Raw genomic sequence first — 24,816 nt, forward strand, 5'->3', positions numbered from 1 at the left:
GAAAATAACATAATAATTGCTATTGATCACTGTAAAAGTAAATAAATGAGTTTTTGTTCCAACATTGTAATATTTATAATTTTTTTTCACATCAATTATTGTTGTTAAAAAGGTATAGTTTGTGTGAATAAGTTGGCAGTACTGAACAGTGGAAATAAATGCTCAATAAGGGTGAACTACTTCAGCATAAACTTTTTATTTATGACAGATATGTTTAATAACGATAACAGTTTTACAATCATAATTAAAACGTCATACATTAGCTAAACTTACAATATAAATTTCTTGTACTAACTACATAATTAACTCTTACACGACTTACTTATGTAGAAAGTAGATTTGTCGTAATATAATTAAAAAAGCAACTCGATTCGAACGTTTCCACTTTGTTATTATCCCAACTAAAGTGCTGATCAATATTACAAAAAATGTATATTCACAAAACAACAAAAAGTTTCAAGGGGTCATTTTTAATACCATTTTGAGCAATGTATACACAAGTAACAAAAGCAATTTTACTTGTTTAATCAACCTGCAATTTGAAGAGTGCTTAGCTTAGATGACTATCTACTATTCGGAAAATGAAGCAGACACAAAAGCAAATTTTCGGTTTATTACACTGAAGGCAATTCAATTCGTACACAGAAATATCCTAGCGTGACGCCAAGTCTCGAAAAAATTTTGATTCGTCAAAAAAATCCTGGTGAATTGTTACAACTAGGTGAAGAAGTCTCGTATATTTAGAAATCGTACCATCTACTAGGCTAGTCTAAACAGGCGTTCCAAAGTCAGGGTCCCCTACACCATCCGCATTTATCGAATTCGCATTATAGACATATCTCGCGAGAAGTTTCTCTTTCCTTTGCTCATTCTCGACTTGCTCGGAATAATCCTCATTGGGGCAGAGTCTCAAGGCTTTGCCAACTCGCAAGTTCTGCCCGTGCAAACTGAAATACTTCTTCGTCCCGATTGGTTTACTCAGAGAAATGCTCGCGACGTTGCTCTCAGTACTGAAATTTTTCACGAAAATATCGGTCAAGATATTGTGGATATTCTCCTCGAACTGGGGGCTAGTCTCAGTGTAAACCTTGTAACTCGTTTCCTTCTCCTTGTCTTTGGGTTCAAGTAGTTCGTCTCCTAGTTCCGACGCCGTGCTCGAAATGTCCGAATAGCCGTCGTGTTTGTTAAAAATGCTCTGGAGAGTCTTCACCCCGAAATACTTCTTCTTGTGCTTCCTCTGCACCTTCTTGTAGTCCCGATTGTGGCTCTTGTGCACCGGCGAACTGCCGCAACTCTCTGCCGAGTTGAGGAGACTTTGGTCGCTTTTCGGGTTCGACAGCGACTCATTCGAGGTGTAAATCTGGGGTTTGGGGCAAAATTTCGGTTCCTGGTAGGTGAAAGTGGCCTTTGTGGTACTCTCCACTTGGATGTTCTTCGGCGATTGCGAATCGTTTGAAGCTACATCAGTCGATAACAACTCCGAATCGAGGAAAACATCCGCGCTTGTCTGCATCGGCGACGAGAAATTCTCCGAGTTGAGGGAATTCGTTGAACAGTTAAAATTCTCGTCGTCGATTATATCGACTTTTTTGAAATCTTCCAGTTTGATAACGTTGTTTGTGGCGTTGTCGATGAGGACCAAGTCGGTGGTTTCCACCTTGGTAGGGTTGCAGTTCAAGTCGTCGGCGATTTTGATGTCTTTGGTGGTGGTGGGCTTGTAGGTCTCCATGTTGCCGTTGGTGTTGAGGTTGTAGTCGAAGTCTTCGGTCTCTTCCAAAACGATCAGTTTTTGCACTTTGGGGCTGTTCGGGACGCTATCTCGTGAAACTAGCCTGAAATTATCTGGGGGGTTATACACTGGGGGTGGAAGGTTACACATGCGGTTGAAGCCGTGCAGAAAGTGCGCTGGAGTCATGCCCCGAACTCGGATAAGGGATGGTGATTTGCGACCTGACAATTTTTGCTAATTTTGGAATTTTTTCTTGATTTCGTAGACGTTTAGAGCAATTTTTTACATACTTACACTAGTCAAAAACATCTTGAGTAATTCCATGCCAAAACAATCACTGTTTCTGAGTTTTTTAAATTTGAGATATGTTATAGAACGTGTAAAAAATGAGATTTTTTATTCTTTCAATCTATGTTGAAAAAACAGAGATGTGCAAAAATAAGTACCTCGTAACAAAAAGAATTTTTATCTAAAGAGCAAATCAACATATTAAAACGATTTTTTTAAAATAATATATACAGGATGTCCCAGAGCTCCGTATTTCTTCGATAATTCTGACAGTAAAGAAGATAACGAAATGCGGTTTCTTTTGGACGACAGACATTCATTTTTTCTATGGTCCAAAAATATTTTCTCTACACGATAAAGTAATAACATACAGGGTGTTTGAAAAAATCAAAAATCAAGATAATTGATATTTTGCGAATGTCAATACTCTGCAGTAGTTGCAAAAAATTGATCGAATTTCAATCATAATAATTTAGGACCAGACTCAGGAAAAATGGTTGCAATTGTTTTTATTCACTTTTTCTTTCTAGTAATTTTTTTTCATAAAATTGCCCATAAATGATAAACGGTCCATAAAACCTAATATGGATACTCTTAGAATTAAAAAATTAAAAAGCGCATAATATACCAAGTGTTCCATAAGAAGAAATATAACTTTGTTGCGCCACCCTATATAGAAATTTCCTATAACGACGAAAATATTTTTGGAGCATAGAAAAAATAAATGTCTATTGTCCAAAAGAAACCGCATTTCGTTATCTTCTTTACTGTCAAAGTAATCGAAGAAATACGGAGCTCTAGGACACCCTGTATAAATAGGTACACTACGGACGTGATAATACATGTATTCTAAAAATTTGTTATTAACAAATAACTTGAAAATATATTGTTTAAATAAAAAAAATAAACAATTACGCAGGTTTTTAAAATTCTCAAAAAATTTATGTAAAAATTTTCACATAAGTTTCAAGACGGACGTTTTAAAAATGGCTGAAAAAAAATTTTTTTGAGTAGCGTTTCCTTGGAAATGAAAAAGAAAAATTACCAATTACCGTCGCTAATAAACTGTTTATAGAAAACACTTAATTTCCAATAACTTATTAACATTTATTTTTCAAAAAATATCAATAATAAATACAAATTCCTCTATATTTTTTTTATTCTATTTTCTGATGTTAAAATAAAAGTATGTAGATTTCGCGTACCGTTTATGAGTGTCGCTCGACTAAAATGATCATTTAAAAAATCGCAGTCTTTCAACTTGTCGATACAAAGAATTTATTTTTATTATTGATATTTTTTGAAAAATAAATGTTAATAAGTTATTGGAAATTATGTTTTTTCTTTAGAACAGTTTATTAATGACGGTAATTGATAATTTTTCTATTAAATTTCCAAGAAACGCTACTTTTAGGCGATCATGCACTATGCAACGCTCTCAAAAAAATTTTTTTTCAGCCATTTTTAAAACGTCCGTCTTGAAACCTATGTGGAAGACATAGTAAAAATATGAAAGTTTTTACATAATTTTTTTGAGAATTTTAAAAACTTAATTGTTTTTTTTTGTTTAAACAATATATTTTTAAATAATTTGTTCATAACAAATTTTTAGAATACATGTACTACCACGTAATGTACCTATTTATATCTATTATTAAAAAGAATATCGTTTCAATATGTTGATTTGTTTAGATAAAAATTCTTTTTGCTCCGAGTTACTTAATTTTGTACATCCTTGATTTTTCAACATACATAAAAATACAAAATGGTGAAATACGTGTCACTTATTTTTACACGTCCTAAAACATATCTCAAATTTACGAAAATCAGAAACAAGTTTTAAAAGTGATCGTTTTGGCTCTCTTACAAAAATCAACAGTAAGTGTACTTTGTTTTCTAGTGAACTCTACATCTTCCAACTTCTCACTCTGAATGGAAATGTGACTACAAATCTCTTCATGAGATTATAGTTTCCTTGCAGAACTTTGCCACTTTAACAATTCAAAATTGAAAACCAAACGCCCACTTTGTTCTTCCCCCAAGTCGTGTCGGGAAAATGCAAATAAAAACACAACTAAATAAAAACAATTTAATCAATACTTTGAACAGACAACTACATTAAATAAAATTTCGGCTTAAATAAAACTAACAATAGTCGGAATTTACGTAGGAATCACAATTTGCCTTCATGCAATCAGTACAAAAACACATAGGAATCTGGTCATGGTAACTCACCGGCTTGCTGCTGAACTTGATTCGGGAGTTCTAGGTGCAGTGGGGGTATTTAACATGTCTAGAGAGTTTGAGGGATTTAAACTAGAGTGATTGTTCGAGTCACACACTTCTCCATCAAAAAACCTAAAAAAAAATAAGTTTTAGGGTTAAATATTCAAAGAATTGGATTAGTCCAACCGGAAATTATAACCGTCCTCTTCGAGAGAAGTGTCGCTGTCATCAGCGGCGATATATTGTACTTGTAACGTGCAATCACCGGATTGTTGCTGAAGGATATCGACAGCTTCTCGATGACAGGCTTGTCGCAAGTCTCGATCATTTACTGATAAAATTGCGTCGCCGATGTAGAGCTGCTCTGATAAGGCGGCGGGGCCGTTGGGCTCCAGTTCCGAGATCAGGATAGGCACGCCGTGCTCCCTTCCACCCTAGGGATTTTTTAAATCTAAACTCTGGTGCATAACTATAGCATCACCTATTTTTTTTTAATTTTATTATTTTTAAAATTATTATCTAAAGAATATTAATTTCAAAAAATGGAATATGATTAAATAAACTGCTCCACAAAAGTTAAGGAAGTCGAATTATTTTTACAACAAACAAATTTTATTCTTCTAAGCATTGTGGAGTCCAGCAAAAACAATAAAATAAAAAGACATCTGTCTCTTCCTCACTTTTAATTAAATATATTTTTTTTAATAATTTATAATTAATTATTGTAATTATTGCACACTTCCTTAACTTTTGTGGAGCAGTATATTTATTGTACCAAAATATAATGACATTTAAACCTTTAATTTTGAATTAATTCCAAAAAAAACATTTTTTTCCGTGGTGCAAGTTATGCACCACATAATTCATATTCAATATTTGAGTCTTCATTACCTTATGACGTTTCTGTCATTGTGTATTAATTCATTATTGTTAAAATGTCTCGCGGTAATTACCTTACTGAACTTGAAAAAGGTAAAATTTTGGCTCTAAGAAAAGAAGATGTTGGAATTCGAGCCATTGCTCGTAAAATTAATCGGTCCCATAAGGTCGTGATAACTTTCCTGCGAGATCCGGAGCACTACAAAATAAGAAGGGAGGGCCCAAAAAGAAAATTTCTCCACGTTCTGCACGCCGGATTATCAATTTAGCGAGTAATTCTTTAAAAAGTTGTAATGCCATTTCTAGTGAAATTGACGCTAATGTCTAGCGATGGAGTCCCCACATTAAGCGTCAGAAATTAAAAACTGCCCCGAGACTACTTCAAAGGCAAAAAAAGTCACGACTTCAATTTGCACGAGACAATATGCATCAAAATTGGCAAAAAGTAAGAATGATGATTTACCTTAAAAACTTACAATTTTTTAATTACTGACGATAATTACGAGCATTTTACTCAGATGATATTCTCGGATGAAAAAAAATTCAATATGGATGGACCTGATGGGTTCAACTCGTATTGGAGAGATCTAAGAAAAGAACCCCGATATTTCTCAATATATTTCCTTCTTCACGAATGAACAGTGGAGAATATATTGAAGTATTGGATGGTCATTTGATGCCATTTTTTGAAAATAATCATCGAAATGAGTGGCTGTTCCAACAAGATAACGCCCGAATTCACGTTAAAAAACACTACGATGGCGAGAAGGACAAGAAGTGCGTGTTATCGAGTGGCCGGCTTGTTCGCCAGATTTAAACCCTATCGAAAATCATTGGGGAGTTCTTGTTCGTTCGGTATACAAAGAAAATCATCAGTATGAAACCGTGGCTGGTCTGAAGGCAGCCATTAGAGAAGCGTGGAATAATTTGGACGAAGAGCTTCTTCATAAACTGGTTGAAAGCATGCCTAACAGAATTTTGAAGTCATTCGTCAAAATGGAGGAGTCACTCATTATTAAATTAAGAATATAAACTGTATAATTGCCTTTTTTCAATTTGAATTTTATGTGGTGCTATTGTTATGCACCAAGGAAAAATGAGTTTTTTTCTAATTGATTTACAATTACATGTTTAATTTTTTTAATATTCTGGTTCAATAAATATTGAATCATATTCCATCTTTTGATATTAATATTTTTTAAATAACTGTTTTAAAAGTGCTGAAATTTCAAAAAATTTAAGTGGTGCTATAGTTATGTAAAGTCTGTTCTTTTTTTAAATGGAAATGCCAAACAGTCTTAACGTTGGCACCACTAGTAAATTCATGCATGGTAATTTTAATAAAAGAAGTTGCAGTTCCGGTTTTTTGAATTAATTTGAAAACAATATCGTTAAACGTCAACACAAAAAATCCTCTAAGAAAATTTAGAGTTGAAACACCAAAAAAGAAACAAATTCGGTACTGGTAACAGTTTTTAGAAATTTGGAAACGAATAGTTTGCAAGCAGGAAGTTAGAAAAAGGGCCCGTTAAAAAGTAGACGCAATTTGTAATGTAGGTTTGCTAAACATTCTTAATTTTTAGCAAGAAATTGACAAGAATACAAAATAAACATGAATGAGGAAGAACCTCGGAAAGAACAGTGTCTTGTGCATCGTTTTTGAGGAACGAGTTGTAAAAGWAACAATTTTMAAARTAAAGCTGAAGAAGAATTTATAAAATGCATCAACTTTGAGCTCATTTCAATAAATTTCACAAAATTTATTGGCGATCTTCATAAACCTTGCTTGTATGTTTTGCTAAATAACTTTTTCTGTATATACATCCTTTTTCTTCAAAGTTTTTGTAGCAAGAACCTCATTTTTGTCCACAACACTACTTACTTGCGGTGTGCTTCTATCAAAATTATTAGCACTGAATTCTGTCTTTGACCTTAGGTAATGATGTCTGTCCTCAGGTATTCAATTATAGCGTTTTCAAAGAGCAAACGGGCATACAAGATTCATAAAAGTCAAAATTTTGACAACATCTCAATTTGAACATACCATAACCATAATTTTTTAACAAAATTTCTAGGGACAAAAACAAAGAGCAAACAAAATTTGTGACTATGGAGACAAGCTGCTACCAATTTTTTCACCAAAATTTGACTTAGTAATTTCCATTAAAAAAAAAACAAACTTTACCAGAGTTTAGGATTTGCCACTTTCATACATACCGTTATACTGATTCCCAATCCCTGACTGGGATTACGCTTCACCACCACCGTTCTTATATCCCCAAAATGCTCCGTCCGTTCGTTGACCGGATCGATCTCGGGTTTGGGGCAAGTCTTTTCGGAATTATTCAAAATGCTATTTCTCCTACACGCTCTCACTACCGTTTTGTGTCTCTGAAGTAGAATTTCAGATTCCAGTTGACGCCACAATTTATCACGAACATCTCCTCGCATTTCTCTTCCTGAAAATGACAAACTTCAACTGAGAAATTCGATTTTGACTCATTCTCTTTACCTAAGAGTTGTAATTGTTGTATTCTTCCCGCTAATTCCTTGTCTAAATATTTCGCGGCGAGCTTCGCGCCGTACACTTCACTATTCAACGCCAGGATGGATTTTCTTAAAGCCGCGTTTTCCATCTGGAGTTGTTCGTTCTCGGCTCGACATTGTGCCGTTTCCATCAGCGTCGGACTGAACTTAAGTTCGTCGGATTCTTTGTTTACTGAAAAATTAAATTGAGATCGAATTCAGTATTGTTTTCGGATGATTATTGCAGACTATAAATTTTAATTCTGCGAGGTGAGAATTGAAACTAAGCTCCAAAACTGTAAGGGATTGCGGCAAGGATTATGAAGAGTTATTGTTCGCACAATAATCTGCACGGGGGAGACTACAATGACTATACAGGGTGTATATATAAATGATAAAATTTAAAAAAAATGTATAGGACATTGATAGATTCCTACTACTCTAGTGCATCACCTAAAATTATTTTCAACCCTACAACATCTCCCAAAAATAAGTTTCGACTACGGAGAACTACATACTAGGAGACGAAACGAGATACAAAATTGCTTGATTTTCTGGACCCAAAAAAAGTAGTACGGTGGAGTAAAAATGAGGACGCTTAGAGCGTTTTACCGTCTCAGTTTCAAATCGTTTTTAATTAATTTAAATTCAACAAATTTACTAATTGCTTGGAAAAAAATGCAAAACTGTTGAGATTTATATTCTTAATAAGCTGTGAAAAACAAACGACTAAATTTTTCACGAGAAATATGGGAAAAAAATATTTAAAATTTAAAATCTGTGCTCCGCTTCATGTTTTTCAAAATGCTGCAAATACGGTTAAATATACAAGAAAAATGTAAGAAACAAAGTTGTAGAAAATAAAATTTTCTAGTAAAAAGTCCTCGAAACCATACCTAATGGTTAATGGTTTAGGCCTCAAAAACGTTCAAAAGACGTTTCAAATGTTCTGAGGAAACTCTTTAGAAATCCACTACTCAAAAACTATGACAGCTAGAACACTTTCTTCTTACTTCTGCAAAGAAGAAAGAACAGAATTTAAAGCTATAGCAATTTTTTAGTGTTTTGCATTTGCAAAGATTAATAAATTAAGAAGTTTGGTAAAAGTTAAATAACTTAAAAAATTTAAATGGAACACCCTATCTTTTATTTTTACATCTAATAGATTGATAAATTGTCTATATGAAAAAATAAACTTTTAACAATAACAATAATAACAATAGTATTTTTTTTTTAACAATTTAATAATCTTTTAAATGTAAAAACCATTTCAATTTTTTAAGTTATTGAACTTTTAAAATGCCTTTATTTTTTTATCTTTGCAAATGCAAGATACTAAATAAATGTTACAACCTTATAGCTTGTACCTTTTTCTGTGCGGTAGTAAAAAACAATATTTCTAGATGTATTAGTTTTTGTGTTTTCGTCAAAAAAACCGTCTTATTTTTAAAACTAAGCAAAATCGACCAATAAAAGTTTAGCTTAAAAACATTGCCATAAAAATCTACATCCAAAAACGCTAAGAAACATATAGTGTTTCATTTAAAAAAACACAAATTTGTATTGTAACTTATTTTTGAGACACGCTGTATCGTTGAAAATAATTTTAGGCGATGGACTAGATTAGTATCTATCAATGGCCTATATTTTTTTTTCTAATTTTAATATTTAAAGATCACTAATGGACTTTTTCAGATCGCTGGGACAGCGTAATACTTGTACAAAATAAATCAATAAACTCTTCTTATGCAACTTAAAAAAAACTTAAATAGATTACTTATGAGCGAAACATTATTCCCAAGAGATTAAATTATTATCCTGGGAATTAGCAAAATCATTACAAAACTGCTGAAGCGTTGGTAATTTCAACTTTTCAGGCTTTCAAAAAGCGATTAGTATTTCATTTATCCGTTGGCCCGGAAATTCCGTGCAATGCTGCATCCCTTCGTCGCCTTGCATAAAATCGGGTTACAAGCATTCGATTTAGCCGCAAAGAGATTGTTCGAATGCCACAAACACAATGAGTTATGACCGAAAATAAAATACGGTGGTCCCTCTTTATCGCCCCAGAGATAACACAAAGCGCACAAAAGCCGAAATAACTTTATTAAAGTTGCTGAAATATTGAGAAACTCAACAGTTCTCGTGTTGGGGAAGCAAACTCCTTTAATAAAATTTTTTGATTGGACACATGTCGATGAATTTCATGTTTTATTAACAAGTTCTGCCGAAAAAATCCACACTTACGTCTAATATTACGTATGGGACTTTGTCGGAGTTCCGCTTCTAGTTTTTTCTTGATGTTATTTACGTCGGGTTTGAAGTTGGGGTCTTGTTTGCGATTACCGAGACTGTCGGGTAGTTGCGAAAGCTGCGACGAGTGCAACTGAAGCAACAAATTGTGCAGTTCTTGCTCTAAAAGCTCCCTCTTCGCCTTCGATTCGACCAATTCGGCCCTCATGTGGATTAGTTCAGCCTGAAAAAAAAACATCGCCGATAAAATTCAAGTTCTCACGAGAACGGCTTGCAAAAAATTACATTTAGATGTGACGAATGCAATAAAGGATTTGATAGAAAACAGAACCGTTCCAAGACCACTTCTGCAACGATCAAGGTTCCAGTTTGACCCGACCGAAGGGCGTCTACATCGGAAATTGTAAATACACGTTTCAATAATAAATCTTCATCAAAATTGACGAGAAAATTACTGCACTTGAAGCGCCGAGACTGACTATTTAGTTGAGTAAAATTGACGAAAGTTTGAGACGAAAACTTTCAAATTTTAAGAGTTTCAAGCAGTGAATGAAAAAAATCTCAAAAAAAAACAGAATTCTACATTTTGATATTTATTTCGGTATTACAGCTGAAGCACAAAACTCAATTTTTTCCATAAACAAGTTACAAATAAGGCCTTCCGACCCTTGGGTCATCGTACATTTCTTGCGACACTTGAATAATTCATGTCACGATCTCGCGACACGAAATGGATCACTGGATCATCTGGATTCCCTATCAAATGTCAATCTAATTTTATTTTAGATCGTCGGACAACCTGATTCTTATTTGATCTCACTCACAAACTAAAAAAATTAAATTCTCCTCGTATTTCTCATCACCACCAAAGAGCTTTTCTTTCAACTTGAACAAGAAAATCGTTTCAGTCAAATAGCAAAATCAATATTTTCATTGTACCGGAAGGAAAACCAAAACAAAACCCCATTTCTCCTTTAACGTGTTATGAAATAAAAAGACTCCTTCAGGGTAAAAAGCTTATCAACTCAAAACAAGCGTGCATATCGTAAACTTTAACGTTTTAATTTCCGGATGCGTTAAACCGCTCCGATTTTTCAAATGAATTAACTTTTGTTTTTGGCTCTTGATGATTAGATTTCCACAATTTGCTCTTCAAACGACGATTAATCAAACTTATTACAAATAATTACTTTACTTAAACGGAGGAAAAGAGAAATAAATCAATTCGTGTGACAGTTATAAAGCGCATTTTCAGCTCGAACTTTATTAAATCGCATTTGAATAATGAAACGTTGCTTTAGCACAAGAACAACTTGGCAAGAAACTTACAAATATTCAAGGTTCATGACACAAATCCAATAAAAAAAACATGAAGCACAGATTAAGCCAATTTATATTATCCTCGAGAGGCTATTGTGGATAAAAAAGATTCAATCTGTTATGTATACTTCAAATACGACTAATTAATTGTATAAGGAATATAGGACGAAAGAAAAAAGGGGAAAAAATCAGTTACTATCGATCATCTGCCACGCAATCCACAGAAAGAAATTGGATAGTCCTCAAAGGTCAAACTACCATTAATAGCACAGCCTTTAAAATGCCATTCATTAAGTTTGCAATTAACTTTTTTCAAGTATATTAACTGATTTTCGCCACGTTGAGCTCTTTTTACTTTAATAACAGGAAAATTGACTGAGAAAAACTTATCTGATCCATTCTTTATGTGCGCAACTTAAAAATCTCATTAAAAACGTGCTAATCAGCAAGAATTGATTGTTTTTGTTCTTTAGTGGGCTTCAAAAATTGATATCACTTAAAAGGAAGTACATTCCAATTTATCAACTGTTATCAAAAACAGTTGAAGTTTCATTAAATTTTACCATAAAAATTTAGTACTCAAGAAATAAACTAAAACCATTTCACACTTAATCGATTTGAAATTTGGTGATGAAAAAATATTAACGTTTTCTGTGTATTTACATTAGATGGTACCACAGTCCTTAAATTAAAATATTGATTAAAATAAATCGTGCTTCAATATCCTCTCTTGTTTCGTTAAACTGCTCGTTAAATCGACATTTTCCGAACTGGCAAGTTTATTTAAAAACTTTGCAACCAATGTAAAACCCCAACCTTTTTTGCTCGATCTGCTAAATCCAGTTTAATTGGAAAACTCCTGTCAACGTCTATTTATCTTTAAACACCGCTTTCCGATTAAAAAAGTCGATTCCCAAATGATTATTTCCATCGTTAATAAACTCAAAGTTTAGTTTTAACAATGGAATATCGGTAACAGGGACTATCGTTTCCAATGTCATTAAAATGAGGTTCATTCAGGTCGAAAACCCATCACGAAAACTCCCGCAATAATATTATAGGAAAAGCTTTTCCTTACGCAAGTAATAAGCTAATTTTATGACCCCCATTAAAATTAACTACGGTTTTATTATATTTTCACCCCCGAGGCAATGAGATCAAAGCCAAAATTACAAAATTTCGTGTAAAAAACGTAATTAACACGATGCAAATCCGAAATCGATTTAAATCTTGTTAAGTTGGGCAATTTACAATTCGTCAATCACTCTCCGAATTGGAGTTGTCAACTTGATTGTGAATAATATGGAGTTTCAATTGCTTTGCTGATCAATCTAATTTGGGAAATTCCTGGTGTTAGTAAGTCAATGTTCTATTGATCGTTCTATTTCGCCCAATTCAACTTATTTCGGAAAGGTCAACGCATAAGAAAAGCAAACTTATGCCTTAGTAGAAATTACCAAGAGAAGGACTCATACTTTTCGCACAATTTGTATGCAAGTCAACATTATTTACTGAATTATAGCTGAGATATCGATCGGCAAATAAAGAAAAAAAGCAAATCTAAGACAGCATGTTACTGCTTCTAAATTTACACTTTCCAGATTCGATTTTTCATCTCATCAAAAATACTAGACAAAATCAATAAAATGTAAAAGATTGTTGTAGAAAATATAGCTACAAATAAAATATGCACAGCTTTTTGTCGCTTCCAAATGTGTTTATCTTTTTATCATAAATCTGAACGGATACTGGTTGAACGTAAAAAATGCACGATTTATGTGATGGAGAATTTTATTTTTCATTTTTATGGTTGTGTAAAACGAAAAATACCAAGCATTGGTCTAGTTTGTAGTCTCATTACATTATATTTTCACCTCATAATGATACTCTTATTTATTTTACGAGTATAAAGATGTTAAAGCTATTAAAACTGTGTGTTTTCCCCACTTGGCTTGCTTCAAAATTATTATAAAAATTAGACTTTATATAACAGCTTCTAAACTTTTTAATTTATTAGAAATAAAACCCTTTAGGCAACAGCCGTTTGAAATAGATAAATTTCGAAAAATAATAATTTAGGATAACTTAGGACTTCAAAGTTAATAAGAATATCTCGAGAGATAAAACGAGACCATCTGGAATACAGAAATCCTTTTGTTTTGTAGATATCTGCATTTTTTATTCAAAAGATAAGAAAAGAAGACAAGAAAAGGGTTCAAGACTAAAATTTCTTTAAACAATGTTTTTTCCATTAATAAGTTTTTCTTTTTAATGCACACAAATCAAACAAAACATCAAACTGAAAACACGAAATAATAAGTCAGTATTTATTACATTAGTCATAACATACAGAGTGCGCCAGAACTCGGGCCCCAGAGAAAAATGCCATATAATGTAAGATACCAAGATCATGGAAAAAAATGTAAAAAAAAAAAATATTTTAAAATTTTATCACAAGATCATCAGTGTCATTAAATAGACATAAAAAAATGTAAAATGTGAAAAAATGTATATCAAAATTTTTTGACAGAATTTTTGAAAGATTTTTTCCATGTTCCTGGTATCTTACCTTACTTGAAAATTTTCTCTAGGGCGTGAGTTTTAGCGTACCCTGTATTTTTACAGACCTCCTTTTTTTTAATAGAAATTGATTTTCTTCATGTCCCAAGTTTAAGAGCCGGTACAAAAATAAATACCTATTTCTAATTGATTAAAAAAATTTTTTGCTAGTGCAAACAATAGAGGATTATATAGACTTCAATTTTGTATTTTTAAATTGTTTAAAATTTTTAGCGAATGTCAGTAAAAACCAAATTTGAAAAAAAAATAATTTATTGGAATCTTTTCTACATGATAAAATTCCTTGATTTTTTCTAATGGTAACTGTAAAAATTTAATAATGTAAAAGTTGATAGATTTTGAGTAATTAATATTTTAATATTGAAAATTCAGAATTCTGGTAATTTATGACCATGTTTGGGATGATGTGCCCCAGAGGAAAATGCCAGGTACGGTCAACATGGAAAAATGTTAAAAAAATTCTATCTATAAAAATTTCGAAGTTATGAGAGTTTAAATTTTGCACTTTGACTCTATTTCTGTTGGAAAAATAATTTTCAAAGTCATTTTCCAGGCTATTATAAGAAGAAACAAAGAAGGCTGTATAGTATGTATATTACAATCGAGAACTTATGACGTTCCCACCGAAATAATCTTATATAAATTACTTCCCGACCAAGGGATGTAATGACAAATTTGTCGACTTCCAAAAAATAAAAAAATTGGCATATTGCTATAGTGATTGTGAATACCTAAATGTATTATTTTGGTAATTAGATTGATTTGTGTCTATTGTCGAAAAAAAATTAGCTAGATATATTTTATTAAGAAGACCACAATTACAAAAACAAATTAAGAAAACACGATACAATTTTTAATTAACTTAACATTCCAGGATTTTTTAAAGATGACTCACCCCGTTGACATAAACAAATAAACCACAAATTCCTTTAAATATTATGATCCAAGTTCTCAACCACGACAAATGCTTCCCCGAAAAGCACCCATAAAGCGACATTCCGTGACATCAAAATTTCTAAATTACCCTCGCCATAATTAGACCACACACCAGAAAAAAGCCATAAAAAATACCATCGTATAAACAGAGAGGAATCCGTCGGGGTTGCTACACTCGTCCCTATTTGTTTAGATTAGTCGAGCAAACTGTCTTTGAGATAACGAAACACCACCATCACCATCATGATCATCGTCGTCTCAAAACAAATAATACAGAAGACGTTCGTATTTTTCCCGTCTCGAAATCCAGTTTGATTAGACGACGGCGTGAATTATGATCCGGCAAAGAGTCGCGTGTTGAGAAATGCAATTTCGCTGATTGAAGTGTAAACCGCGATCCTCTTTGGTCAGTTTTTAAATAAGAAGCCGCCGACTGGCCGGACTTGGCCAAACAACAATCTGCCACTACGGACCGAAGAACTCCATCATGTGGACGTTTTTCGCGCTCAAACTCTTCGCGTGGTGTTCTATTGTTAACGCAGTGCCGACACAGAACGACATCGTCAAGAGCTTTCAGACGTCGGTACATCAGCAGGTACTTTTTGAAATACATTTTTTCAACTAACTGCTGCACAAGGAAATGACTAATGGGGAGAAGTCCGGTATTTATCAATTTTGAAGCTTCTAATAGTGAGAAATGATGTCGAGCTGTTAATATTGATGGATTTCGTTTTGAGAGCGCGTTTTCTATTTTCGTGCTGTTGGCAGTTATGATTGCCATTTGCAGTTTCAATTTGTGTTTATTATCCCAATGGAATTGCTGATTTATGGCTTGTTAATTTGGAGGCGATTTTTCTGCCAATCTATTATTGGAAGCTACTGGAATTGTATGCCAATGCCACTTAATTTACTTTTTTCATTTAATTATAAACACGGATTTTACCAATCAAATGTAGAATTTATTTTACATTTAGAAAAAAAAAAAAATTTAAATTTCAAACCTTTTTTTTTCAAATTTTCTTTTAAAATATAAATTAATATTAGACGAACTAGCTACCCAAAAAGACCCAGACTTCAATAAAGAAAATTAATTATCATTATTTAAGTTTCAATTTTTTTGTATAAAAAGTTTAAAAGATTAATTAAATAGTTTTTCAAATAATAGTCTTTCAAAATATAAATTATGTAATATTCTTCTGAAAAATAAATTATTAATAGTAATATCCCCAGTGCATTCCAAATTGTCGATAAAATTAGAATCAATTTGGCATGCACGAGGAGTATTTTGTAGATAATTTCCCGAACAAAATTTGCAAAAAACAATATTTTTATTTAAAAAAATTATTTGTAAAAAATTAAATCAATGAAATCTTTCAAATTTCTGAGATTCATCCAATCAGATTCGCGGTAATTTAGCTCACGGGCAAATTATCGATAATTTGCACATTAGGATAGACCGAAAAAACTAATTTTTTTTTAGTTGCGAATTATACAAAAAAAAAGAAAAAAATCATCAAAATCGGTTGACATTTTCCGGTCGCGCATAGGCCCTAAGTTTGACAAAATATGAAAAAAAAACTTATTTTTTTTTTTTAATTTTGTAATTAGATTATTTCGTAATGTAATAGTTTGTAACGTCCTCAAATAGAGCCCAAAAACATTGTGTTTTAATTTAGTTTAGATCAGTTGATATCTTCCGGTCACGCATAACCCCCAAAATTTGCCAAAATATTGAAAATTAATGAGTTCTTTTTTATATCTTTAATGTATATTTTTTAAAGTAATAATTACAGTATTTTTATTTTTGAACATAAGAACATTGTGTTTCAGAAAACATCTAATTAACAAATTTTAAAAAATAATAAGTTTTATCATATTTTGTCAAACTTTAGGGCGAGCTGAAAATGTCAGCCGATTTTAATGACTTTTTTTCTTTTTTTGTGTCTATATAGTTCGCAACTTTTCCGCGCTATTACAAATTCAAAATAAAAAAATGATTTTTTTCGGCTTACCCTATTGCACATATGCCGAATTATCGCGTAATTTGAATCTGATTGGCTTAAATTTTGTGAAATAATCTAGAAAAATCATTTAAATTTCTTATTATTTTTTTGTACAAAAAAAGCTTAAAAAAATAATTAAATACAAAAAATGTGCTCATTCTTTTTGACCAAACTGTTAAAGTAATCATCAAAGAAAAACATGGGTATATCTAAATAAAAAAAAACATAATTAAATACTATTATCAAATAATTATTTAAAAAGACACATTTTTCATCACGGAACTATGTTATATAAAATCATTATTATGTTTCATTCCTCTTTTATTTATTTTGATATTCCCTTATTTTCTACTTCTCTACAAAATCAACTACAATAAAAACATTAAAAAGTACGTTTTGAAACGTTAGTTAATAGAACAATCAACAACAACAAAATACAAACAATGAATTTTCCACTTTATTTAAAAATAAATGAAAAGGTTGTTTGAATCAATCAATCAAACATATTACATTCTTGTACACTGGTAAAATTCTACTGCATGTGCACATACTATGATGCTCGATAAAATTATTGACTTAATAATCTCAAACGAGATAACAAACTTCGACGAAATTTTTGGATAGGTAACAAATGGTAAAAGTTCTTATCCTTAAATCTATAACAGTAACAAAAATTTATAATTTACTTTAATAAAAAAATCCTTAAAAAGCTGCGTTTATTTTTTTTAAATAAGTAAACTTTTCGTTAATTACAACTTCTAGCTCAAACGAAACAGACTCGATTGTGTTTTTCTGAAGTGTGTCTCTGCAACTTTTCGCAACAAGAAAACTAAAGCAAACTTCATTTTAACGAACCCTCCAAGGCGTTTACTCATTTCAACACGCAGACTTCACCTCAAAGACACTAATGTTGACACCATCACGTTGCTCCTTTGTCAGTAATCTCACTCAAACAACCCCTCAGTGACACGATTTCTCTTTGGCTATCGCGACCCCAATATATGTAAAATCCCCACTTCGACATTACAAAAGCGAATAGCTGAAAGCTACTTTAAACATGCAAAAAACAAAATCAAACCCATTGTTATAACTAAATCAGAATCTAATTAGAAGCCATCAAGTTCAGAAACTCACATATAAAATCCAAAGTTCGGTCTGACAAGTGGGCAAATTTTCTTCGATCAATATGACCGCTCGTAAAAATTGATTACATATTTTACAGTATTACAATCTTTTGTTGAACGTATTTGTATTCACCGCTTTATTTTATATTCTCAACGTCAAGCGAAACGACGCTGATAATCTCAAACATTTGAATAAAATGTAAAGCTTTGGTCTGGATGAGTGTCAAAGCAGCTTATTTGATTGCGATTAAATGAGTACTAAAACTGAAACTGAACTTGTATGAGGAGGTGTATTCAGGGTCTAAATTGGAGGCGTCCAATGTCGCTAATGGAGATATAAGCTCTCAACGACCGGTATAACCCTGAGGACGGGTTCGATATCAAAATCCTGATAAAACTTGGGAATATTATGTCTCTAAGCTAGCCGTATATTGCAGATAATCTAGTTTAGCAGGTAGCCAATCCCACAACGTCACAGAACAAAAATTAATAGAAAATAGAACATGATTATTATTCATTATTTTTTAAAATATCATACTCACTTCAAAACTTCACATTAAAAAACTTTGCATCCGAAAAACTTCAAAAATCCTGAAATTGTATAAAATTTCAAAAATAGTTCTGGTAAGCTGTTTTCTAAAATGTACAGGGCTGTTCCATTTTTATTGTTACAAATTTAACCAGGTGATAGAATATTCAATTTTAAGATAAAAGTTTCCTTTAAACATACAGGGTTCGCCAGAACTCGCGCTCCAGCGAAAATTTTCAAGTAAGGTAAGATACCAGGAACATGAAAAAAATGTTTAAAAAATTCTATCTGTCAAAAAATTTTGACATTTATTTTTTGACATTTGACATTTTTTATATCTACTAAATGATATTGATGATCTTGTATATGTTTTTTTACAATTATTTAGTAAAGGGACAAAAATTTTGCCAATAAAAGCCACAAATAACATTGAACAGAGTTACAGTTTAGGGTACAGCTTCCTTGTTTTCTCTTTTAATAGCCTATAGCAAAAAAACTTTGAAAATTATTTTTCCAACAGAAATAAATAGTGTCAAAGTGCAAACTTTAAACCCTCATAACTTCGAAATTTTTATAGATAATTTTTTTTTAACATTTTTTCCATGTTCCTGGTATCTTACCTTATATGGCATTTTTCTCTGGGGCGCGAGTTCTGGCGCACCCTGTATATCAAAATTTTATATAAGGGAGCCACATCCCCTGATAGGGGTGCATTTTTTCCAATATTTCAGAAACCAATAAAATTACAAAATTTGGTACAACTGATAACCTTTATACACCAAAATGAATTCAAAGATAAAATGTCGAAATTTTTACTCAGGGGCGTCCTAAACTGGGGGGTTTAGGGTAAAAAGTACCGTAAATATTTTGGCGGTTGGTTTTTGCCACTTTCAGCAACAAAATTCTAAATTTCATAGTTTTTCACAAAAAAGAGGTCTCTTGCGTTTTTTCGATAAAACTTACCATTTTTGAGTAAAATCAGTTTACAATTTGTCTTACAGACTATAAAAAGGATAAAAATTAAATTTGGTTCACCGTTTAAAAGACCCGTGAATAAAACTTTCGACTACTGATCTTTAAATTCGTTCAGGTGTTTAAAAGTAATCAGCTGTACCAGTAATTTTATCTATTCTACAATAGTGGGAAAACCCCATTAAAAACGCATCTCTTTCAAGGGGTGTAGCTCGCTTACGTAACATTTTTTGATACATATTCATAGGAAACTAAATAAAAATTTAATTTAATAAAAAATAATAAAAAAATTCACCCTCTAATTGACTAATAAATAAAAGTAAGTTTGGCTGAAAAGGGCAGAATAAAACCAATTTGAATCAATTACTTTCGTCTTGTTCCACGATCGGTAACCGATTGTTTTCTTTGGCCAATTCTAAATTCACTTCCAAACTGTTTAAATACTTTATTTCCAGAACGTATGTACCCAAAGAAAGAATAAACTTACTTTTTACAGTATTTAGCGTAAATTTTATCGTCCCTTTCGTTGTTCGAGTTTTTAAATGTAATTTGAAAAAAACTCAACGAATGTTAAAAAAGAATTTATTACTTCTGCTTCTGAAAATTGCTTAAAATCTCTAAATGGATGTAATTTAAAGCCACACTGAATCCTAGCACAGAAATGAAATTGACTAACCCTCTTTAGCCTAATGAGCGTCATTAGCGTGTATGTGCATGTAATTGTGAGTTGCAAACACGTCCGAAATAAACCCGAAAAATAACACGACCAAAACCACGTTCCTGCGATTACGGTCTATATTCCTAGACTTGTGCAAAGATATACGATCGACTTAAGCCTCTAATTTTGCCTTCACCTTGCTCTAGACACACGAATGTTGGCTAATATTTGAAATAACTCAATTTCCTGCTGACTTCACCAACTTTAAATGAAAATTCTGCCGAGCTGAGCATCCTGCACATTCTAAATAATCTTCGTAATGAAGCAACCTTAAATTGCTTTATTTTTTTATAGGACCTACAATCGATACTGATATCGATTGAGGAACGACTGAGAAACTTGGACAACATCTACTCGATGCATTTATCGCCAACTCTTGAAGAGAAATTAGAACAATACCAAAGAAAACTCGAGTCAATCGACACGAAAATAATCCGATTAGAGTCGTTAGTCATGCTGAATTTAGATAAAATATCGGAAAATATAAGCACGAAAAATTTTAAAGACGATATTGCCAAAACAAACCTCATGAAAAAAGTTGACGCTGTTTATGAAAGCCTCAACCACAGGATGGGCTACGTTGACAGGAAATTCGAAACTAGCGTAAACAAAATACAGGTAGAAATTTATCACAGAAGTACAAAAACATCAATTTATTTCACAAAATATTGCAGAGTAAATTGGACACCACCTTAACACGTCTGGAAAGAATGGAAGATGGTTTCACTCGCAGAAACGAAGACATCGACTTGGAGCTCTCAGACGCCATTGCGGCCATCGACGACTTAAAAACCAGCTTCAAAGCAGCAGAAGAAAGCATTGTCAACAACACCAATGAAAACTTTGAGGTGAGTTCAAAAAACGCACTACTCTGGACCAATTTTAAAACCGTAATTTTCAGATTTCTCTCAAAGAGCACATGCTACTAATGAAAAGCTTCAACGACAAATCCAACTCAGCTATACAGACTTTGTACGAAAACGTGACAAGAGATTTTGACAGGTTAGAAAATGGGATCCAAATGGGATCGCAGGCCATTAACGAAACGGATCGATTTTTAAAAAGCCTCAAGCTAGAACTAAAACGGGAACTTAATGAATATGCCGTAAAAGTAAGTTAAAAACGATTCACTCTCGTATAATTGTGACTCTTAAATCCGGTGGATTTTTTCCCTGCGAAATGCAGGTAAAAGGGTTTTAATTAGAACTTGATGAACGCTCTTTCAGCTTATAACATTTTTAATGCTGGTAATCCGTATTTCAAGCGGATTTTTAATACTGGCGACGTAACTAATTTATTACGAAAAAAGCTTTTGATGTGAGCACAGTATCCGAATGTTTGTATTCATTTTGCTCTTGTAGTCATGTTCCTACTTTGAAAGCCCTCTAATAATCGTTATTTGCTTCGTTTATTTCTCTTACAACTCTCACGCTAATCGTATTACATCTTAAACAAAAGCCTTTACCGCAATAAACCCTGGCAGAATTAACTCGATAATAAATTAAAGGTAATAAAATTTACCGCAATGACTGTTTCCCTTTATTAAATTGCATTAGCATTAAATGTAGAACAAACTCGATATTAAACACAAAGTTACTTTATCTTTAACATAAAAAAATGCATTTTTTGTCGCAAACAATTATGAGTGACATTACATTGTATAAGAAAACATGCAACTTTAAGAATTTCACAACAAAAATGACAATTCCTCATTAAATTGAAATACTAAAAAAAGAGGAAAAATCAATCATTAATTCAATGTTTTTTTTTAGAATAATACTTGATGATCCTTTGAATTTATTTTAAATTATTTTTTTTTAATTAAATTCAAACGAATAGATGGAAAGATCAAATTTTTAAAACAGTTGAGCGGTAATTAATTATTGTAATTTTTTATAAAGGAACGCCACTTTTCCATACAGCTTTTTTTTACTTTTTCACTCTTAGCACAGCTTCACACTTATAACGTTAATAACGAAAGCACTTTCATCTTTATGAGAACATTATTTATTAAACTCAAATTAGATGACAAATTTTCTTACTTGCAATAACCGTCAACACAAAACATTTTCCATAAACTTTTTAAATAATGTAAATCCAACTAATCAAGAAATTGAAATAAAACTCGACAGAAATACTTTAATTACTATAATAATGAATAGATGATAGAAGCCAAACAGCAATTTAATACTACTTAAAAATAATTGATTAAATAATAATAACAAAAAAACTCAAAACTAGTCAATAATGAAAGAAACAAATTAATGAAAATCAGCCTCACATTTGACGGAAATAGATTTTTATAAATATTAAATATGTATCTTCACACCAAATATTAATTCAAGCACTGAATTTTCTATTTATTATATTCACAAATTGTACGTTCGGAGTATGCAAGAGATATTTAATAAAATTTCGGCGTTATCTTATCTCTTTAAGCTATGCAGTAGAGAAACAACATTTCGAGCTTATTGTAAATTTTCAGAAATAATAAATAAATCAACGTTTTCCCAATTTAACAATACTACAAACACTGCAAATAATGTTTACGGATTTTTATATTGTAACATTGAACACAAAAAGATAAAAATGTTATTGACAAATTTCTAGCAAAATAAATTTCGCATTTAATTTCAAATAAATACAACACAAAAATAATTGCTAAAACAATGTAAACGCCAATAAAATTATAAAACAACAAAATTTATATAATAATTTATGTCAAGGTGAGGTAATTAATGAAGGATGATAAAAATTAAGAAAATTAATGATTTAAGCGCAACTTTCACAGATTCTTACGAAATTCTATAATCACGTGAATAAATAAAAACCTATCTAAGTAATCTTACGGATTCTCGTTTTCCGGTTGACTTATCAGTAAAAAATTTTAGGTAGCCGAAATGAATTCAGAAAATTGGAAAACCGGAGCTATTCTACAAAACAAACAAGAATCGCTAGAAACCGTAATAAATTCTACAAAAACGGAATTAGAAAACGGGATAAGGTCCCTTATGATCCTCATCGGAAAAATTTCGCCCAAAGACAATGCTCCTCAATCAGGTAAACAAACACGAAAAAGCAGAGTTAAAAGTAATATTTTAAAGTATAGATCAGGGTGAAATCGAGAAACTCAAAAACGAAATTGATTCCAACTTCAAAAAAGTTTTCTACGCTCAAGACTTATTCATGGATAATTGCTATCGACTGCAAATGGACGAATCTCAAATAGAATCGAAAATCAGCGACATTTTAGAGAAATTGATTGAAACTTTCGATAAAAAGTAACACATTTAGGTTAGTTGTTTTAAATTCAAACTAATTCAGCATTTTTAGAACAACTATTGAAATAAAGGACATAAAAAATTTAGAGAAACTAATTAAAAACCACGATGCCCACATTTCGCGACATTTATATCAAGCTGGGACAAACATCGTAACAACTTACGAGAAAATGACCAAAGAGCATCGTCAATTCTCGTCGGATTTAAAACAGGTCAGCGACCATCTAAATGCCCTTTTCGCGCTAATCCGAGACACTCTCGCTGATGAAAACGGTTCTCTATCGTCGAAAAACGTCAACGTAAGTGCCCCCAATCGAGTTTAAAACAATTTATTTCAACTTTTTTTTTCCAGTTATTATTGAACGAAATGGAAACGAAAATTACGTCCCTCAATAAACAAGGCGATCTCCTCACGAATTCCGCCCGAGAAATAAAGGAGATAGTCGAAAAGCTCCGTCATAAAAATTCCACTGGAGTCATCGATGAATATTTTAGAAATATGTCGGGTGTAATTAAAGGGATGGAAGCTAAAGTAAACAACGCCTATCTTTATTACTACTACAACAGGAGCAAAATTGACGCGATTAATCAGAACCTAAGCCGGCAATTGCAAGAAGTAATTGACGTCGTTGCGAATAAAAACGAGAGAAATGAAACCGAAACTAAAGACGAAAGAATCAGGAGGATCATTGACGATATCTTCGGACCGAAACCCGAGGCTGAAACACAAGAAACGCTAACTGATACAATTAGGGCTAATGAAACACTAGAAATTTCCCCGAATAATTGCACATCAAACGTTTTAGACCTCATCGATGTGCGGAGTGGATTTGATTGTGACAACACAAAAAATGAGCAAACAACACAGAAGACACCGGAAATTGACGAGTATGAAGAGACCGACACCACCTATCAACAAGTTTAGTCCAATTTTGTGAACACAATAAATGTTTAAATAAATCGTGCTTTCTTACCTCTATCTTGGCGCTGTTTTGAAAAATGGTCTGTGCCTTGTGGGTAAGTTGTGCGAAACATGAGCTAAGACTGCACAACTTTTGGCGAACGTTGAAAACAACGTCGGGCTCTTCTGAATCGAGTTCACCTGGAACAAGTAAAAATTTGTAATGATTTAAATGTGAGAATTGTGGCTTAATTAATGCAAAATAAACAAAAACACCGTGTCATGTGTCTTGATAAATGATAGTACGGGCACAATTATGTGAATTTTTTAACAAAATAAGAGTTCACTCACCTATTGCCAAGTCTAAGTCTACGAAAGCCTTATCGAATTCTTTTTCTAAGATATCTAACCACCTAAACCCGACACTAGCCATTTTTACCTACTGTCACTGTCACCATTTGTCAATTTTTGTTTGACGTTTGCGTGTTTGCGTCCCCTTCCGCGAAAAATACGTGGGGAGTTTCGCACTGCTGGGTTGGCCCCTAAACCAT

The 24,816-nt window shown here is 32.3% G+C and overlaps 2 protein-coding genes across 3 annotated transcripts; one reads left to right on the forward strand and one right to left on the reverse strand.

The window, feature by feature from the left end:
- Positions 1-248: 248 nt before the first annotated feature.
- Positions 249-24,776, reverse strand: LOC123012979. The gene is made up of 8 exons (XM_044411239.1): positions 24,617-24,776; positions 24,339-24,466; positions 9,896-10,124; positions 7,635-7,841; positions 7,340-7,581; positions 4,430-4,677; positions 4,253-4,375; positions 249-1,832 (listed from the first exon to the last, which is right to left on the reverse strand). The coding sequence occupies exons 1-8, from the start codon at positions 24,696-24,698 to the stop codon at positions 770-772; spliced, it is 2,322 nt and encodes a 773-aa protein (XP_044267174.1). The 5' UTR covers positions 24,699-24,776; the 3' UTR covers positions 249-769.
- On the forward strand, positions 15,076-24,343 carry LOC123012980. 2 transcript variants are annotated; one of them, XM_044411240.1, is made up of 8 exons: positions 15,076-15,332; positions 20,378-20,701; positions 20,758-20,931; positions 20,985-21,194; positions 22,975-23,143; positions 23,193-23,364; positions 23,408-23,663; positions 23,717-24,343. In XM_044411240.1, the coding sequence occupies exons 1-8, from the start codon at positions 15,225-15,227 to the stop codon at positions 24,287-24,289; spliced, it is 1,986 nt and encodes a 661-aa protein (XP_044267175.1). In that variant the 5' UTR covers positions 15,076-15,224; the 3' UTR covers positions 24,290-24,343. The 2 variants fall into 2 exon arrangements, with proteins under 2 accessions (XP_044267175.1, XP_044267176.1); XM_044411241.1 differs by having other exon boundaries at positions 15,080-15,332; positions 23,417-23,663.
- Positions 24,777-24,816: the final 40 nt, after the last annotated feature.

Source organism: Tribolium madens, unplaced genomic scaffold (genome assembly GCF_015345945.1).
Source record: "Tribolium madens isolate multiple individuals breed KSU strain unplaced genomic scaffold, Tmad_KSU_1.1 Scaffold_96;HRSCAF=242;Tcas5.2_LG5, whole genome shotgun sequence".
Lineage (NCBI taxonomy): Eukaryota > Metazoa > Arthropoda > Insecta > Coleoptera > Tenebrionidae > Tribolium > Tribolium madens.

Coding starts and splice junctions, on each gene's coding strand:
- LOC123012980 (XM_044411240.1), top strand. CDS start 15,225: ATGTGGACGTTTTTCGCGCTCAAACTCTTCGCGTGGTGTTCTATTGTT. Junction 23,144..23,192: donor AGACAATGCTCCTCAATCAG/GTAAACAAACAC, acceptor TTTAAAGTATAG/ATCAGGGTGAAATCGAGAAA. Junction 23,365..23,407: donor ATTGAAACTTTCGATAAAAA/GTAACACATTTA, acceptor AAACTAATTCAG/CATTTTTAGAACAACTATTG.
- LOC123012979 (XM_044411239.1), bottom strand. CDS start 24,698: ATGGCTAGTGTCGGGTTTAGGTGGTTAGATATCTTAGAAAAAGAATTC. Junction 4,376..4,429: donor GAGGACGGTTATAATTTCCG/GTTGGACTAATC, acceptor ATTTTTTTTTAG/GTTTTTTGATGGAGAAGTGT. Junction 1,833..4,252: donor TCAAGTTCAGCAGCAAGCCG/GTGAGTTACCAT, acceptor AGATAATTTCAG/GCTAGTTTCACGAGATAGCG.